Source organism: Uloborus diversus, chromosome 9 (genome assembly GCF_026930045.1).
Source record: "Uloborus diversus isolate 005 chromosome 9, Udiv.v.3.1, whole genome shotgun sequence".
Taxonomy (NCBI): Eukaryota; Metazoa; Arthropoda; class Arachnida; order Araneae; family Uloboridae; genus Uloborus; species Uloborus diversus.
This window is the reverse complement of record NC_072739.1, coordinates 60,548,756-60,568,236: the sequence shown is the minus strand read 5'-3', so window position 1 is coordinate 60,568,236 and position 19,481 is coordinate 60,548,756. Positions and strand designations below refer to the sequence as shown.

General features: G+C 32.9%; 1 protein-coding gene across 1 annotated transcript in view; it reads left to right on the top strand.

The window, feature by feature from the left end:
• The window catches only part of LOC129230639 (putative fatty acyl-CoA reductase CG5065), an 85,267-nt gene that overhangs the window by 49,830 nt on the left and 15,956 nt on the right, over nt 1-19,481 (top strand). The window contains exons 3-9 of the mRNA XM_054865055.1: nt 5,353-5,444; nt 6,006-6,122; nt 6,756-6,931; nt 13,836-13,908; nt 17,791-17,897; nt 18,159-18,336; nt 18,415-18,459. Coding sequence (XP_054721030.1) covers nt 5,358-5,444; nt 6,006-6,122; nt 6,756-6,931; nt 13,836-13,908; nt 17,791-17,897; nt 18,159-18,336; nt 18,415-18,459 — 783 coding nt within the window. The 5' untranslated portion in view covers nt 5,353-5,357. The remainder of the gene's footprint in view (nt 1-5,352; nt 5,445-6,005; nt 6,123-6,755; nt 6,932-13,835; nt 13,909-17,790; nt 17,898-18,158; nt 18,337-18,414; nt 18,460-19,481) is intronic.

Genomic DNA, 19,481 nt, shown 5'->3' with positions numbered 1-19,481 from the left:
AAGCCTCTAAAACCAAACCACTAACCATTTTGACCCCTGTAGAGCTCAGATTCACAATGAGTGGTTTCAAATTTTTTTTGGGAGGGGGCCAGGTTTTACAGGGCTCCTTCGGCTCCCCCCTTAAATACGCCCTTGCTCCCCATTCTAGTAAGAGAAAATATTCTTCGAGAAAATATGATTATCACGAGCTTTTGGTATGTAGCTGTGAAAAAAAGTTTCGATGCCCACCAGGTAAGATTTGACACCTTTATTTTACTTTACACGGATGAGCTTCGGTTTTACGTGGATGCGTCAATGCAAACAGATAAAATTTTCCCCACATTTAAAATCCAAACTCCTAAATATTTCAGATAACACGTGAAAACTGCATTTTGGCATGCTAATAATCGAGGTTGAGCCACTGGAGAAATTTTATACGATTGGTTCCACAGAGCTCTTTCCAGAAGTAAAGTTATTAAACCTACACAGTTCAGAACTCACTGGACAAAGGAGTACAAAAACAACGAGAATACCGACACCGATGACACAGAACCAAAAACGAAAAATTTCAATCACTCCTTGACAATAGAAATGATTTTTCTGATTTGTTAGTGAAGGAATATTCTATTATGGAAATGATCATGGATGCGTTAATTGAAGATTTATATCTTTGCAAATCAAATTTAAATTTGCAATTATGTCTCGAAATTTTCCGAATCTTCAGACAAAATTTGCTGAGCAATTATTTCTTGGGAGATCACAGCGATTTTCCGTGACCTCTCATCGGGCGCCCCTGATTAAATAACATTCTTTTTTGTACTATTTTATTGTAGTATGCATCTGGAAAGCATAATAATGTGCTTGATTTTAAAACTCGTTATTAAACTGTAAAAAATGAATAAGTGAAAAAAAAAAACAAAAACAGCACATCTTTCAGATTCTTTGCATTTAATTATAAATATGCATCAAAAGTACCTAAACAATATTCAAATTTAAGAGCTGTGATAAAATGTAAAAAATATTTTCAATTCTAAAGGCTATATCTAAAAGCTTGGTTCACACTAAAAAGTATAAAATAAAATAAGTAATGGTTTCTTAATTGCAACACCGAAAAATTGCAGCTGACCGTAATACCTTTTGTTTAGGGTAATTCTAAAGCAGTCACTAAAATTTAAATTAAAAATTCAGAGAAGAATAAATAGAGTCGGTATACTATACAAGTTATTCATAAGAAGCTGGGTACCGCTTAGTTCTTTTTCTTTCAAATTTTTAATTTAAATTTTATTGGCTGCTTCAGAATTTTCCTAAACAAAAAAATTTAAGATCAACTGCAATTTTTTAGTGTTTTAATCGAGAAATCATGCAATTATTTTTTTTTTTTTTTTTTTTTTTTGTGTGTGTGGATCAAGCTTATAGAAATAGTCTTTAAATTAAAAAAAATATCTATTTTGTTTTAAAGATTTTAGGTTTTGAAATTAGTTTGAGGTGTGCCTTTTTGAAATTTAAAACACATTTACTAGTTACCTATCCTTCTTTGGAAAGAAAAAAAAAAAAAAGAACGGTATTGACTTTCGTTTTAATATAAATATGTTGCACCTAAAGAGGGAATAGCTTAAAATTTACTATTCATCTTTTTTCAATATTGTTGATTTGCATGCTCGAATTTAAAAACATTTTGAACAAGTATAGCGGAAAAAAGAGCTTTTAAAAGTACCCACAAATATATAGTTCCTTAAGTTCAGCTTTGAAATTAATTCGTTAAATTTATTAATACATTTATTCATTTTTTTGGCAGCAATTAAAAAGCAGAAGTATGATAACTTTATAATTACTACTATTCATTGCTTTTGACAACAATTAAAAACCGGAAGTAAAACTCAGGGTTTATTAAAAGAAAGTAAACTGAAAAATAGTCTAATAATAAAAGTAGCTAATTTTTAACACATTGACTGACATTGGTGTGTTAAGCATACTATTACATCGTTTGTATTACATCGTTCAAATTGTATAAACAATGACTTACCTGCTCTGTTAACGTCTTTAGCAATGGTGCTGAAAAAGATGAAAGTAATGGGGATTCTTTTTCGCACCCTTTGGCTCTTTTTCTAAATACTGCTCTTGATTTTTTTTTTTTTTTTGACATATCTTAAAATGGATTTTAAACCATACATGATGAGCAAAAAAACTCCTAGGAATCAAAAAAGAAAAGCAAAACTATCAGAAAAAGGTAAAGAGCTAGAGCAGAGTATATGAGCTAAAGCAGAAGATACTCTTCAGAGAATGATTCAGAGGTTCTGTTCAGCCTCTTCAAAACACGCAAAAAAGACTTCACCAAATTTTGCGGAAGTTGATGGGAGCATAAGGGGCTCCCAATTCCTAGAACAGGGACTACGGCCAATGGAACAGTGTAACGATTTTCCCCTAGGCCAGTTGGGGAAACAAGCTTTCGTCCGTTTTGTCAAACTGAGAGGAACACATCATGTTGACCGCTTTATGACATTTAATTGCAGAAAAGGGATATTTGAGCATTTCCGCTGTTTTGTATTGATGTGTACTTCCCACAGCTTTGCTCCTGTTCCTTTTCCGAGAGGAAGATTCTTTTAGATAAGATATAACAAGTACTGGTCACCCTAAAATGAGTATTTTAACAAAAAACCATCGTAAAAAAAGTAAGATAGCATGTACTTCAGATGAATTGGAAGAAGGTTACTTTTGTTGCTTTTTATTCAAGTGAAACGTCAAGAAATGTATGTTACGCGACGATAGGATCGCCCCACCCAATTCCAGCTGTTTCTTTTTTATCGTTTTCTTCCTTGTCAAGAGGAGCGTCTTCGATTTAACACCGTTATTTTCTTAGCAGGGGCAATCCCCATAAGTAAGAGAAAGTTTAGCTAGATTGTACAAATGACTATTCATGAAAAGCGGATGTAAAACTGCCCTGAAGCGAATCACTAGGCCACACACAGGTGTGAAAGGCTTTAAATATTGAAACAGACATTTTTCTTACTTTCGACACTAAAAAGGGGCTCTAGTTTCATTAAAATAGTAAGCTGCATTCACTTTGAAGTTTGAAAAAAAAAAACAAGCTGCTGTGGGTAATTATTGGCCGGCCTTTTTCCGTCCAGGAAGGACCAGGAACAAAGTCACCGTAAGCTTAACCACGCCCCGGTGGAAATTACACGCAACCTCCCCCCCCCCCCCTTCTTCATACACAACCTTTACTGAAGTAGCAGCGTCGCGAAGAGAATGAGAGGAATCAAAACACTCATTAAAATATCATAAAACTACTATATGTCATACAAAAACGCACACATATATGTATGAAGATGTGTTATAAGGGGGCCACGGCCGCCGATAAACGAGGCGGACCCCCCCTTCATAAAACTTGTAAAATGTATACTGCTTGGACTCTAAGCCAGGCCCCTTGTTTCCGCAGGATCGACGAGAGACCATGTTAGCCTTAGTTGTAAAATAAGGACGGCACTTGAAGGGGTCCGGATTGGAATTGCAGTAGCATAAGTTTTCTGCGGGAAGAGATCCGGTGACCAGACTGACAAGGAGCCGCGCGGTCCTGTGTTTCCGACTAGGCTAACATATGACCTCTCGTCGGCCCTGACCCCCGGCCCCCATGAAAAGTTTTACGGTACACCACAATGCTCTAAAAACCTTTCCCCGAGCAATCGGTATCCCTTTGGGGCCGGGGCCCGATAATTTCGCTCCTGCATGGTCTAAGACTCTGATCCCTTTTCGGCGGCCCTCGGGGGAACTGGCCCTTCTGGCATTTGCCCAAATGCCCACATAGCCAGTCCGCCCCTGTCTTCCACCAAATTACACCAAAAACAATGTTTTCATCAATGGAATTTTCTCTTCCTTCAAAAAAAAAAAAAAAAAAAGGCTTTTACGTGCTATAAATATCACAAAAGAAAATGGGCAAATATTTTTTGAGGAATTATGAATAAAAGTATGAAAACATGCATAGTTACAGCAGGGGTTCTCACCCCCCCCCCCCCTAAGAGCAAGGGCGCACCCCCTCCCCCCCCCAAATATCGCGAAGACCCCCAAAAAGAAGTGAAAAACAAGGGTGCCCATATAGAGGGCTAGTGGATGCTCAAGCCCATCCCCCCTTTAAAATGAGAGCTTTCTTGCTTTTAGTATTTTTTCTTTGCAAAAATGAAAAAACATTTCTTTTCCAGCCTATAGTGAATAAGAAAGTTATTAAAAACTATCAAATTTTAATAACTCTAATCTGTACTGAAATCGTGTTCTATGGGGGAAATATCCTGCTAAACCATGAGGAAAATATGAGCTCCCTCTTAAAATTTTATATATGGGCGCCCATGGTGAAAAATACCGCTCAAAACACCAACCCCCCTATGAATTTTACTGGCACAGTCTGCGCCATGACACCCCCCTTCCCTTAGGTGTGCACCCCCCGGTTACAGGAAACAACCTATTTTTCAGCAGCTACAGAAAATTTATTTTCGTCAATAATTTTTTATTCGAAATAGTTGGAATTTTATTGCCAATTTCGTCCTCTATCAGAATGTCTAACTGATATAAAGCTGAACTCTTTGATCTTGCTAATTTTGTTAAATATGTACTGTTTTCTAATTTCCATGAATTTCTTTCTTTTTGATTGAATTATTCCCCCCCCCCCTTTTCCATAATCTCAAACCTGGATAATTATGCCAGAGATTTCCAGCCTTTTTACACATGTGCCCTCTTTTTTCAGGAAAAAGTTGTTCTGCCCCCCCCCCCCCCTCAATTTTCGTAATAATTCAATTCTGCTCTCCTGAAATTACAATTTATTTGGTGTATTTGATAAACAATACAAAAGTTTATTTAAAATAGTTTTGATATGAGTATAGATAATTTAACTACATTTAACAACCTGTCCAAAATTACATAAGAAAGATGTTTAAATTACAACATTAGTGAATGCTTAATACAAAGGGTGAGCTTGCTTTTGAAAGCACATTTTCTCAAACCGTAGTGTTATTAAAAAAGTATCGATGTTCTCAGGGGAGCAGCTCAAACTTGAATGCTATTGCGATGATATGTTGCTGACTCCTATTTTCTAATGCCAATTTGATCTAATTTATGTGTGTGTATTAAAAAGGCTAAATTTGTAACAGCTGCATGCTGACCTTACAATTACTCTATGCCTCCCTTCTTAAGGAGGCAGCCCCACAAATTGGAAACCACTGCATTAAGAATTTTTGTATTAAAGAAAGATTCCAAAAATACTAACAGATTATTTTATAATTTTCAGTATTTCCAAATCTTTATCAATTTATTTAACACTTATAACCTTTCTGCATTTATACTTTAAAAATTGGATCATAAGTTTAAAAAAAATGTGTTTAATTTTAGGAAACATGGCTGAAAATAATGCCTCTCCTATAGCCAGTTTCTACAAGGATAGATGCATTCTTCTAACTGGAGCTACTGGTTTTATGGGAAAAGTATGAACCAAATTTTTTGAATCAAGAATTCTTTTTTTTTTTTTTTTTTAAGATTCATTCATTATTTAACATAGAAATGTTATATCATATGAAGAAATAAATTGCCTTTGTGCTGAGAAGTAACAGGAAATAACCAACATTTTGCAGCGCAAATACACAGTTACTGAATTACGCATTATGATAACTGAATTACGCAGTAATCTGTATGTATGTGCTACAAAACGTTGGTTATTTTCCTGGTATATCTTAAGAATTTGTTCATTAGTTATTAACATAAATCAAGTAGCTAAATAAATCAATGATTTTATTTACAAATAATTCATAAGATACTATAAACATGATAATATAAAAAAAAAATCCTAGGTCACTTATTGCAAACATTTTTAATAAACATTTTTTTTAATAGTAAAAAGTTACAAAAATTTTTCACTTTTTAATATTTGAAATATTCATAAATGCTGAAAAATACTAAAATACATGCAAAAAATATTTTATGCTTTTTTAAAAATAATATTAATTTTTAGTAACATGTACTAAAAACTAAAATTGCTTCAATTTTAGGTACTAGTCGAGAAATTACTTCGTTCATGTAGTGAATTAAAAACAATCTATCTTCTTTTACGACCAAAAGAAGGCCAAGACCCAAAACAGAGGTTAGATGAACTTCTGAAGGCAAAAGTAATTACTTTTTATTCATTTTTTAAAGACTTAATTCTAGTTATTTTTTATAACTATTTTTAAATTAAAAAATAAGGAAGGCAATTTTTAGAATCTCTAAAATTAATATGTACAATAAGAACGTACTAAATATATAAGAGCATTGTATTTTTTATAAAGTGGCAATTCTTGAAATGTTTTCAATTCTAGAAAGCATTCAAATAATGTTTTTCTAGTTTCTAGAAATGTCATATTTCTGTAAGTTGCTGTTTTAAATGCAATATGAGTGAAAATATGAGTGAAGTTGTGTAAATGTAATCATGTGTTTTAATTTCATGAGAAGTTCTGCAAAAAAGAAAAATTAAATTCTGTGAAAAGATAGGTTGATGAATAAAATGAGTTAAGTTAATCATAGTGCCATTGAGTAAACACTAGAAAAGATAATCTGTGCATAAATAAAAGGATAACAAGTGTTTCCCATTTGTTTATTCTTCTGAAATTCGTAGAAAAATTGATTGTGTATGCCACTAATGCTGTGTTTCTTGAAAAGTGTCAAAATCAATTACTACACAAATCTTGTTCCTCCCAATTTAATATTTATTTTCATGGAACTATTGAGTATTTACTTGACTAATCTATGCTTAATCTATTTAGATCTTTGAAAGGGTTAAGAAAGAACAACCAAGTACTGTTTCCAAACTAGTTGCCGTTCATGGTGATTTAACACTCCCTGGACTGGGTATCAGTTCATCGGATGTTAATCTTCTAATATCCAATGTATCCATTGTTTTTCATTCCGCTGCTACTGTTAAATTTGATGAACCATTAAAGTAAGTTAGATCACGTTTAGATTTTACATTTAAAAATTATCAAAAGTTTCTTGTACCATGCTATATTTTTATTAATTTATTTTCAACTGACTTTTAGTGTAAAACAAAATAAATATCAAAAATTAGTGAATGACTGAAAATACAATGAATAAATAAATAAATTAATCTACTCAATGTGATGTGAATGAATAAAATAATTTACTCATTTTATGTGTTGGATAAATAAATAAATTAAATTATTCAATTAATGTGATATGAATAAATAAATAAAAGAATCTACTCCCTGTCATTTAGGCATTCTTGCAAAAGAATGCAGTCAAATACAAAACATTTATCATTGATAAACTTAATTGTATTTTAAAAATCTTTTTCAGAGATTTTCTCAGATTCTTTAAGATCTGGACTTAATTTTTTTTTTTTTTTTTTTAATGTTAATGCACTTCTTGGATAAATATTCTTTTTCTGCCCAAAGGGGGAATAAAAGATCCACAGAAATAATTCACCTTAATTTCAGCTTTAACTATAGTTTATGGGTTTTCATCATCGAGAAATGCTATTGGCTGCTAGAAATGTTCTAATAATATTTGAACACTAGAAAGTCCATGAAATGCACCACCAGCTCAGTAGTTTCCAGCCGAAGACTGCAGCTTCGTGCTTGGACTAGAAAGTTGCCCGTCAAAGTATGACGGGTGAAAATTGCTTCTCTTCTTCTACATTTTAACAAAACAATTGCCTGTTTGGTGATATTTAGATAGTTGAAATTTTAACCCTAACTCCAGTGGATGAACCCTAAACTTCAGTAGATAGCGTTCATTGTTGTTGACCATTCTTTCGTTCCTTCATTCCCCTGAAATGACAGTCTAACCAGTAAATCAGATAAGCTACCGGATCCATTTCAACCTTGTCACAATAAAGCCTTTCCCTACAAGTCAAACATTACTAAAACACATTATCAAATTGTCATGCCATGGCGCGAGTTTCATTGTAGAAGCATGTGGGTTACTCGATCATCGGCTATTATTTATATGAGGATTCTAGTGTCGGCAATAATCATAGAAATGACCAGTGGGTTATAACCCATAAGTTATTCTTACTACGTTAGAGTTGATTTTCTACCATTTCCATCCATTTTCTACCATTTCCATCCATTTTCTACCATTCATCCATTCAGAATCAAAAAGCTAAGTTGGAATGGGGGGCATGATTTAACCCTTCGCACCCAGCGTCACGTGGACGCTACGCAACGATTCTCTCCTAGCCAGCGTCACTTCTCCGCTACGCGCTCTGATCGACGCTGACGTCCCAGCGTCACGTATACGCTTTCTCGAAATGGAACGATTGAATTGAATATTTAAACGATAATAGATGGCGCTAAATGGCTATAACTTTGATCATATTCGAGTCACATGGTATTTGACCTTCATGTACACGCTTTAGTTTCTTATTTGGGCCTCTCAATGGGATAGATTTTTTTTAATGTAAACAACAGTGAATCACTGCTCTGCGCATATGATTTATGAGGTCTCAATTGCTCTTGTTTATATCTTTGCTTCTCTTTTTTTTTACCAGTAATTGAAAGAGATATACATCTAGTTGAATAAATTATGGGGGAGGGAAGGAAGGTTAAAATATTTTTGCGTATGTGTTCCAGACTTTTGGGATTCCCCGTTCAATGAGAGTACAGGAATGATTTTAAGAGGCCTGAAATTTATGATTATTTTTGAATCCTTTCTGTTATTGTTCTTCTGTATTTATTCTTTTTCATTTGGAGAATGGAAAACTGCAATAAAAATGGTTAGCGAAGTGAGTGAAAGGGAATGTTTTCGAGTGAATTATGAAGCAGTTTTGAGACTTGTCGCGTGGAAATATAACTAGTTTAAATTCGTTGACCTAAGTTATTTTAATCAAATTATATAAGGAACATATTTTTTTGCTACATTTCTTTTTCTTTGATTCCACACTCACGATGTCAAACTCTAACTTTGTTTTTGTGCACATATCATGTAATTTTGTGCAAATGGTTAAAGTTTTAGTATTCTACTTATTTCACTTCCTTCTAATAATGTAATAGTCTTTATATTAATCATTAGTAATCAGTAGTACATTGTTTAAGCAAAATTAAAATTTCAAGCCACTATTTGAGATGCTGATTTATATGAATATTTTTGTTCAGTTAGGCTTAACTGCTGTAAATGCTCGGGCCGATGGCGGCGTTCCATTTCAGAACGTTCGGTCCCGTAGCTGCGCTTCATTTTCCGAGCGCTTATCCTCTTGGGTTAAGGAGCGAATTCGAAAGGGTACTAACTATCAAGATTTTAGTAGAAACGGAAATAGGGTGGCTAATAAGAGAGAAGATTTTAACACTTGGGATTCAAACAATCGTGCAGCATTAAATAAAAGTAAGATGGGCTTACTTAAGGTTTTTTATACAAATGCTCGTAGTATTAGGAACAAGATGGAAGAATTGAAAAGCATAATTATAGACGAGAGTTGGGATATTATTGGAGTTACCGAGACATGGGCTACCGAAAGTGATGATGATTTATTATCTATTGCTGGTATAATTTGTTAGACAAGATAGAGTAGGTAAAAGAGGTGGTGGGGTTTTATTTTAATGTCAGAGACACTTTAATTTGCAATGAATTGGTAATTAATGATAAACCTAATGAGATTGATATGATTTGGCTGAGTTGATTAGTAATAAGGCAAAAAACTACGTTTGGGGAATATTTATAGGCCACCCAACTTAAGCCAGGGTCAAGACGAAGAGATGATTAGTATTATTAGTGATATTTCTAGCAAGGGGTCAGCATCATAATGGGAGATTTTAATTTTCCAGGAATTGATTGGAATAATTTTTACCATAGTAATAGCAGAGAAGAGGACTTTTTGAAAGTAATTGGTGACTGTTTCTTAGATCAAATTGTAACTCAGGGTACTCGACAGGACGCCGATTTTAGATCTAGTTTTCTGCGACATGGAAGGCTCTGTTCAGGGGTGATGTGTAGGGGAACACATTGGAGATAGTGACCACAACAGTATTAGGTTTGGGATTAAATTTGATATGCACAAAGTAGAGAATTTTAGGTTTGTGCCCAATTTCAGAAATACTGACTTTGTGGCACTTCGGCAGAGTTTGAAAGCAGTTTTTTCTTCTGGATTGGACAATAGCGATGTGAATCTTCGGTGGGCAGAGTTTAAGGAAAATCTAGCGAATACGGTTAGGGATCATGTTCCTTTTAGGCAAAAGGGTGTCAACACTAAAATTTGGCCAATGTGGTTCTCCAGGGAAACTAAAGACACTCTAAATTACAAGCAAGCTGCTTTTCATAGGTTTAAAGAAACAGGTCACAGTGCAGATAGGCTCCAATATTGTAAGGCAAGGCGTAAATTTAAGTATTTGGTACGGATTCAGAAAAGAGAGTTGGAGCAAAGACTGGCAGATAACATAAACAGGAATCCCAAGAGGTTTTTTGCATACGCTAATTCGGGGAAAGTTCGAAATAGTCATATTGGGCCACTGGTTGATGAGCACGGAATTTTAATTCAGGACGATAGTGATATTGCTAATGTTCTTAATAACTTTTTTTCGAGTGTTTTTAACGATAACTGTATCTCAACAGTTGACACCAACAAGACACAAGCTATAGTACAGCTTGAGGACTTTGTATTTTCCAGGGATGACGTTTTACTTCATTTGAAAAAAATTAAAGAGGCGAAGGCTCCGGGGCCAGATAATATTTATCCGAAAATTTTACTTGAATGTGCAGAGGAATTAGCAGATGTAATCGCAAGCATTTTCAATGCTTCTTATAATTCGGGGACAGTGCCAGAGGACTGGAAGCTGGCTAACATTACACCGCTCTTCAAGAAAGGGTCTAAAGGGAGTGCGGGAAATTATAGACCTGTGAGTCTAACTTCGGTGGTTTGCAAAATTTTTGAAACATTGATGAAAATTAAGATAGTAAATTTTCTAGAGACTAATAATCTATTGACTAGTTTTCAGTACGGTTTTAGGAAAGGTAAATCTTGTGCAACTAATTTATTACATTTCTATGACAAAGTTACCATGGCTTTGGACAATAAAAAAACCTGTAGATGTTGTTTACATTGATTTTCAAAAGCTTTCAATAAGGTACCGCATGTTGCTCTACTTAGCAAATTAGCTGATATAGGAATAGGAGGGAAAACTTTCATTTGGGTAAAAAATTGGCTGACCAAAAGGAAACAAAGAGTAGTTGTAAGGGGAAATTATTCTAATTGGAGTGAGGTCTTAAGAGGGGGTTCCTCAACGATCAGTGTTAGGGCCTGTTTTGTTCATTGTCTTTATGAACGATATTCACAAAAATATTTCTGGGAACATGAATTGTTTTGCTGATGATGTCAAAGTTATGGGGACTGTAGAAAATGAAGAACAAGCAAATCAGCTGCAAGAGGATCTAGATCATATTACGGAGTGGGCTGATAAATGGGGTATGGCTGTTAATGTTGGGAAATGTCAAGTGCTACATTTAGGGCATAGAAATAAGTGTACAAGTTATTATTTGCAAGGTTCAGTCATTAGTCAGGCAGACAAAGTTACTGATCTGGGGGTCCTAATAAGTCAGGATTTAAAGTTTAGCCAACAGTGCAGCATTGCTAGCAACAAAGCCAATAAGATGCTTGGGTTTATCAATAGATCTATTTCAAATAAATCTAAAGAAGTTCTTCTGCCCTTATATAGAAGTTTGGTAAGACCCCATTTGGAGTATGCTGTTCAGTTTTGGTCTCCTTATCTTAAGAAAGACATTAATGTATTGGAAAGGGTTCAAAGGAGGCCTACAAGGCTAAAAAGTGGACTTTCCCACTTAGATTATGATTCCAGGCTTAGAAGGCTAAAAATGTACAGTCTTGAGCAAAGAAGAGACCGAGGGGACATGATTCTGCTGTTTAAATTTATTAAAACGAAAGATGTTACAGGGTTAAAGTTTAGCACTGAAAACAGGACAAGGGGTCATTGTTTTAAGCTATTTAATTCTCAGGCTAACATGGATATTAGGAAAAATTATTATTTTAGCAGGGTAGTGGAACCTTGGAACAGCTTACCGGAAGAGGTGGTAATGAGCAAAGGAGTAGACAGTTTTAAGAGGGCCATTGATCTTCACTGGGGATTGTAAATTGACTAGGACCAGTCTAGCTGGGCCCAGAGCCTGTTGCTGGTCGTCACTTTTGTATTTGTATTTGTATTTACATTAAGAAAAATGTTGAAACATTTTGTAATTTTTATGTGAAATAAACCTTAAAAAAATAATAATAAAAATGAAATAACTTAAAATGTGTTTGAAAATATAACAGTACTCTGAATTTTTAAACACTAGGAGCTTTGTGTGAAAACTGGCGCACTTGACCATTAATAAGAGTAATTAGAAGATTTATTCAGCAGTCTTACAAATTACCAATCCTTATTTTTATGAGTAGTAACTTTATACATTGTCAATTTTATAATAGTATAAAAATATAATAAAACTTCTCAGGAGAAAAGTAATTAGTAATGGAGATTTTTCCCTTACCCTCATCTCGTAGGGTTCTCTTTATAAGTAGAAATCAGTCTAATGTTTTTGTAGTATCTGAAATTTATAGCACATGGTCAAATTAATAGGACATAGTTTATGTGTTGCTAAAAAAAAAGGAAAAAAAATTCATTTTCAAGGTTTCTTTGGTTTGATTTATTTAAAAACCGTACATCAAAAAAACTTGTTTTTTGTTTGCTGATTTTTGCTGAGTTTTGCTGATTTTATTTGTGTGCTACAAAAATCCAAATTTTTTTTCAGCAAAATCCAATTCTTTTCTGTAATTTTTTTTTTTTTGAAAAACCAGCATAAAATTTTGTGCATAGAAAGAAGCAACTTGTTCAAGTTTAATTTACTTAACTAAACTTAACTAAATTTTCACATTTAAGAACTCATTTAATAAAAATCTTACAGTGTATCATCTATATGCAAAGCCCTTATGTTTACCTGGAGGGCGTTTTGAAGTTTATCAAGCGGTGTGACAAATGTCTCAATGTGCTTGCCACCTATACTGACAAATTAGTTGATGCGGTATATCTTTTGTATCTCTTCATATTGTTTGACTTTCATTCATACCACTGTCGACCAGAGAAACTTATTTTTTGACTCACTCTCATTATTGAAGATTGATCTTGATGCTTTAATAGATGTGGTTCACCACACTATTAACACTTATTATTTAATTATTGTAAAAACTTTTAAATAGTCCTAATTAGTCCTCAAAAAGTTCAGTTTATCCTTGGGAAGTCTTAAGAAACTTTCAATTTTATGTACGAACCATCTAGCAATTTCAAATAGGGAAGAGTTATGAATTTCAAAAAAAAAAAGAGTTTTACTCATTACCTTGTTCTCAAACATCATTACTATGCTTTTAGAACAGGGTTTTTCTCACAAAAAAAGGGCTAACTATGTCCGACACTTTTGATTTTTTAAACAAATTTAAGAATTACCACCAATTAATTATTTTTTTTAAATATTGATTTTCTATTTATTTGTGTATAATCAAGTGTCAATGATTTGTGCATAAATAATTTTTAAACAGTTTAAAATTGAAAATGTGACCAAAAAAATTTTTTTTTAAATATATATCTACCCAAATTAAGTTTTGTGTTTGTTTGAATTGTAAACATTTTGTTTGAAAATATATTTGGGTTACAATTATTCCAGGAATAAAATTTATATTACCTTTGAAATGGACATGAATCTCAATTTTTTTTTTTTTTTTTTTTTGTGTCCTACTTTTTAGTTATGGGACATTTGATGTTGTATTCCATCAGTAGCAATTGTAGAATTTTATTTCCTTAAGTTTGTATTTTTATATTTTTGTATCTCATGTGATGTATAATTTCTTTCAGGCGTTCAGTAGATATGAATGTTTTGGGAACTCGTCGGCTAGTAGAATTGTGCCATAAAATGAAAAATTTAGAGGTAAAGACCATTAATTTTTGATATTTTATGTTACATATTTATTGTTTTATGTCTGTAAATAGACACGTTTAATGTGACATCACAGGGTTGCCATAAAGGTAGGCAATCTTCATGCAAAGTGTTGTTAAGAGAATTATTAAGGGAGAAGGAACACAGAATCTCATTAGAATAGTGTTAAGTGATATTTGTTAAATGGTTTTTTGCTGATCAAATGCTCTAAATTTTTGAGCGATGAGTATGGAAGGGTTTTATCATGCGTATTGGTTTTAAATTTGACAATACATAGACCTATGTATTACAATTGTTTTTTCTTGAGCTATACACAGTTTTATAATTATTTTTTTTTCTTTGAGGGAGATGAGGACAGGTCCACCACTTTCAAAAGGGTCAGAAAGGGCATTACACCTCTCCCCCACCAAAAAATGTATTTCTATAAATTTGGACACATAATTTATGTTGTCTTTTGATATAACATGCGTTGACTATATGCCTTTTGCCCCCCACCCCTACTGAAAAATATGAAATGACTGGCCGGGGGGGGGGGGAGGGGGTATTTTGCTTGAAGTTTAATGCGTAATTTAATTATTTTTTGAGAGAGAGGATCATTTTTTAATTGATTTTTTTTTTAATTCTTTTCTTTAGAGAAAGGGAGCTTTTAATTTCCTCGCTTATTTTAGTTGAATTCCTTTTTCTTTGGGAATAAGATGATTTTTTATTCTGTTTTAATTGCATGTTTTGCAGGGGTAGAAGTTGCAAAATTCCCAAGTAAAAAAGTTTCAAAATAAAAAGGGGGCATGTCCCAAATTTAATTTTCAGGTAAATAAAAGGGTTGAACACAAAGCTACATAATTATGAAATAAACACAGGTTTTCAATGTGTTCCAAAATAGAAACTTTTAATTAACACTCTCAAAAGCTATGATGATTGCTTAAGAAATAAAATCATAACTAAATGTCTCAAGAATAATTAATTTTTTTATCATTAGATAGTCAGTAGTGGTTCTTTATTATGATAATACAAATCAAATGGAAAAACTCATCTGTCTGGATTTTCTTCATATTTTATTCATTCTGATTATTTATCACTTTTAAAGTTTTATATGGTTCGGTTTTGCTCTGTTTCAAACATAAATAAAAAAAAAAGAAATCTGTCAAAGGACCAATAAATTTCTCCCCTAGTATTTTGATTAAGATTTTTTAAGGGGGGGGGGATTTTAATTCCTTCCAATTATAATGCACAATTTAATGAAATTCTCTTTCCTTCAGGGGAGGAGAAGTTTGTTCCAATTTAATATGCAATTCAACAAAATTATTTTTAATTCAAGAAAGGTGGGGATTGCATTTTGTTTTAATTCTAATCAGTATTTTCGGCTAATTCTATTTTTGTCTGTAAGACGAGGATTTTGTTCAAATTGTTACGCACAATATATTTTTTTCTGTGAAAATAAATATTCATTTCGCTGTATTAAAGGCAATGCATAGTTTAATTAAATTCTTTTTTTTTTGAGCAATCACGATTGCTTATTGTTTTCATTTGACTGTTTTTGGTGTCCTATCATTTTATTTTCCCACCGCCACCCTCCGCGCCATCACTGTCGACCGGCCCCTCACGATGCTGCTCCTATAGCAAAAGCCGTCTCCAGGTTGCATCCATGTCCTACACACACGCGCATACATACACAACTACATACACACACACGCACATACACACACATACACAAACACATATACACAAACACATATACACACGCATACATACAGACACCTACATATACATACACACAACTACCCACACATTCATACCTGCACACAGACACATATGCCAACATACACATACCCCCCCCCCCACACACACACATTCATACACACAACTACCCACACACTTATGCCAGCACACAGACACAAACACACATGCCTACACATACCCCCTACACACAAACACACACGCCTACATACACACACTCGTGAGTGCGAAAAACATAATTTGAATTCAAGACGTCAAAATTCAAATTAATTTTTCTTTTTCTTTTTTGTAGATTACTTTAAGTACTAAACAATTTTCATAAATATTTACTTTTAGCAGATGTAGAACCGTTTCTACATGTAAAATTTAAGAGAAAAAAGGATATGTGTTAGCACAAAGTGAACAAAACCCCTAGTAATGCTTCCTGTGGAGAGCTATTAGATTGCTTGGTACGCATGACGCATCACTATATACTAGTACATCTCATACTTGATGCTGCTCCCTAGTAGGAACTTAAAATTAATTAAAAAACTGCTTCCTAAAGGTTAGCAGACAGGGTTTGTACGGGTCATGGAAATCCTGGAAAGTCATGGAAAAAATTTTAGCAAATTTCAGACCTGGAAAAGTCATGGAAAATTGAAATAGTCAAAGTCATGGAAATTTATTTAGAGTCATGGAAAAATGTCCTGGGCAAAGATAAATTAGCAGTTTCTTAAAGAGCATTAGACATTTTGAGTGATTCAACAGTGTTGCATATAAAAACTATTAACACTGGAAAACTGAATGATCCCGATAAATCTGAATTTTGAAATCTCATTGTATCCATTCTGTAGCAGCCACACTTTTTTTTTTGCAATGCGATTTTACTGTTTGGACATCACCCATTTTGAAGTTACATTATTTTCAACATTTTTTATATTTTATATTCTGTAGTAGCGAACTTGCACGTTCTTGATTTTTGCCACACATACTCAAAAAACGCAATTCAATTGCATCCGAGTTCGTTTCCATAACTTGTATGAAATTTATTTTTAAATTTATCTTAATTTGTTGAAGGTTTAAAAAAATAAAGACATGAGTCTGGTGATAGAATACATAAATAGGGGAATTCTAATACCCTAAAACAGTAGTGCCCAACATATGGATCTCAAAACTGATTCATGCGACCCACTGCTATGTTCATTGTCAAGAATCAAACACTATATTCCAGAATTTCTGAACCTATTAATTTTTTATGCATTTGAAAATGTGCAAATAAGTAAACAAGAAGATTTGTATCAGAAGATATATTCACTGCTGAATGTGTTTATTAAATAAATATCTGGTTTAGAAACAATGAATTTAGTAAAGAATGTTTCTTTACTTTGAAGAGCCCAAGTACTGTCAAGTCATTCGGATGATTAAATGTACTGTTGACACTAAAACCCTTTTAAACCAAATTTATTGAAATTTAGTAATAACTCATTCAACTTTTGTCCCATTCATTATCATTTTGCCTGTTTATAAAAAAAAAAAATAATACAAAAAAACTACACATTTAAGCATTATTATATTTGATTCACTGTATTTTTACTTTACTTATACATACGAAGTTTAGTTTTTTAGCTGCACACTGATTTCAATTATTTAATGCTTGGATGAGATAGTGGCATTGACGTGGAAGTTTTGCTAATGCTCATTTTCAAAAAATGGCAAGTTTGATATTAAATAGTACTATTCCCTTCATGTAACGAGGTCATGAAAATTTTTATGAAGTCATGAAAAAGTCTTGGAAAAGTCATGGAATTTTTTCATCGAAATAGAGTATGAACCCTGAGCAGAGAATGTTTTGAGCCAAAGTAGCCTATTCACGACATTTTAAATAAATATCCGCTACAACCAAATAATTTACTCTTGATCCAACAATGTTCATTTTAATAATAATGACATAAAAAAATACTTTGACATGCTTATTGGAACCACCTCCCACTGTGTAATTAGGTATTTTGTACTTAGTAAGTTAGTAATCATGCCATATTTTCATTTGCGAACTCCATATGGAACTCAATATGGAAAACATAGTGTATACAGGTAACAAAAATTTATTTATTGTTGACTTCTGATGCAGTATTTTAATATGCTGTCTTTTTTTTTCTTCAGGCATTAATTCATGTTTCTACCGCATATTGCAACTGTGATCGTGGAAAAGTGGATGAAATAGTCTATGAACCTCCTGTACCACCACAGAAGATTATAGATACGATTGAGTAAATATAATTTACTTTACTTGTGAAATTAAACATGATGTTAGAACATTAGTGCATTAACATTTAGTATTTATGTATTTTGTTTCTGCTTACTCAAAATAATAATAATGTGTTTTAAGACTTCTGTCAAAGCATTGTACTTTAAACTGTTTCTATTACAGCTAAATTATTATGACTTCAAGCCAAACTTTCAAGTTGCCTTCAAATAAAGTAAATTTGGATTTTTTACTGTGATATTTCAACTGTAATTTTAATTTGTAGATGGATGGATGAAGATCTGGTTGGTGTCCTAACTCCACATCTAATACGGGGGAGGCCAAATACCTACACCTATACTAAAGCATTAGCTGAAACATTACTTGTAGAAGAGAGTGGAGCACTGCCAGTAGCCATTGTTCGGCCATCGATTGTTACAGCGGCTTGGAAAGAGCCTTTTCCAGTAATTATTGCTTTGTTTTTTCATAAATTTTTGTTTCTTACTTTCTTATTTATTGTAATTATTCATCTTTTTTTGCAGGGATGGGTTGATAACTTTAATGGACCAACAGGTTTGATTGTTGCTGTATGTATTGACATTTTTGTTAATGTAATAATTTAACCTTTGCTAAATTTTGATTTCTTTGCATTTCAATTCCTCAAAATGACTTCTCAAAAACCCATTGGTTTTTATGCAAGTTTAGAATACCATTAGAGACATACTTAATGACACATTGTAAAGCTTATTTCGAGTTGAATAATATCTTCAAGCTATAAAATAAATTCATAGTTTGCTCATTGAGACGGCTTATCTTGTACACAATACAGTCGATATTTGTATTAGGGACCTCTGTCTTCCAAACAAAATTGGAGAACAAACTATAATTAAAATTCACTGTAGCTTAAATATGCAACTTATTACTTGTTATTTAGTCACATTAAAAAATACTGAAGTAATTTTACTTAGTTATGCTTCGTTTTTAAAGTGAATCGAAAAAGGAGTACTTTAACTTTACTTTGACAAAACTTACTTAAACTAATACTTTAACAAAATTTTATTTTTCACTAAGATCTATGAATTACTCACAGCTTTAAAATTATTTATTCTACAAGAAAATACGATGAAAAAAACCTACAGAAATCAGTTTTTTCTTAGGTATTGTAAAAGCTTTTTGCTGTGAAGTATTCTGATGCAAGCCACAAATTCATACCACAATTTGTTGCTTTTCTATGAATTTTAAAATGCATTAAGGACTTTACAGACACCTGGTATTTATGCTCAATATATTCAGGGGTCTGTCCAGGATTTTTCACAGGGTCCGTTTTTTGTGAAAAATCAAATAATTTTGTGAAAAATGAATTAATTTTGTGAAAAATCAAAAAATTTCGCAAAAAAAAAAAATTGTTAAAACGAAATTTTAGAATTTAGAGATGGCACAAACTGCATCAATTAAACTTAAAGTTGAGTGTTTTCTTCTTATATGACGAGAAAATCATTCTGGATTTTTTTTTTCTGATATTTGGCGGGGGGGGGGGGGGGGGGCATCGCTCTTTCAAGTATCAATATTTATCTACCATTCTGCATTATGTTAAATTATACTAGATATA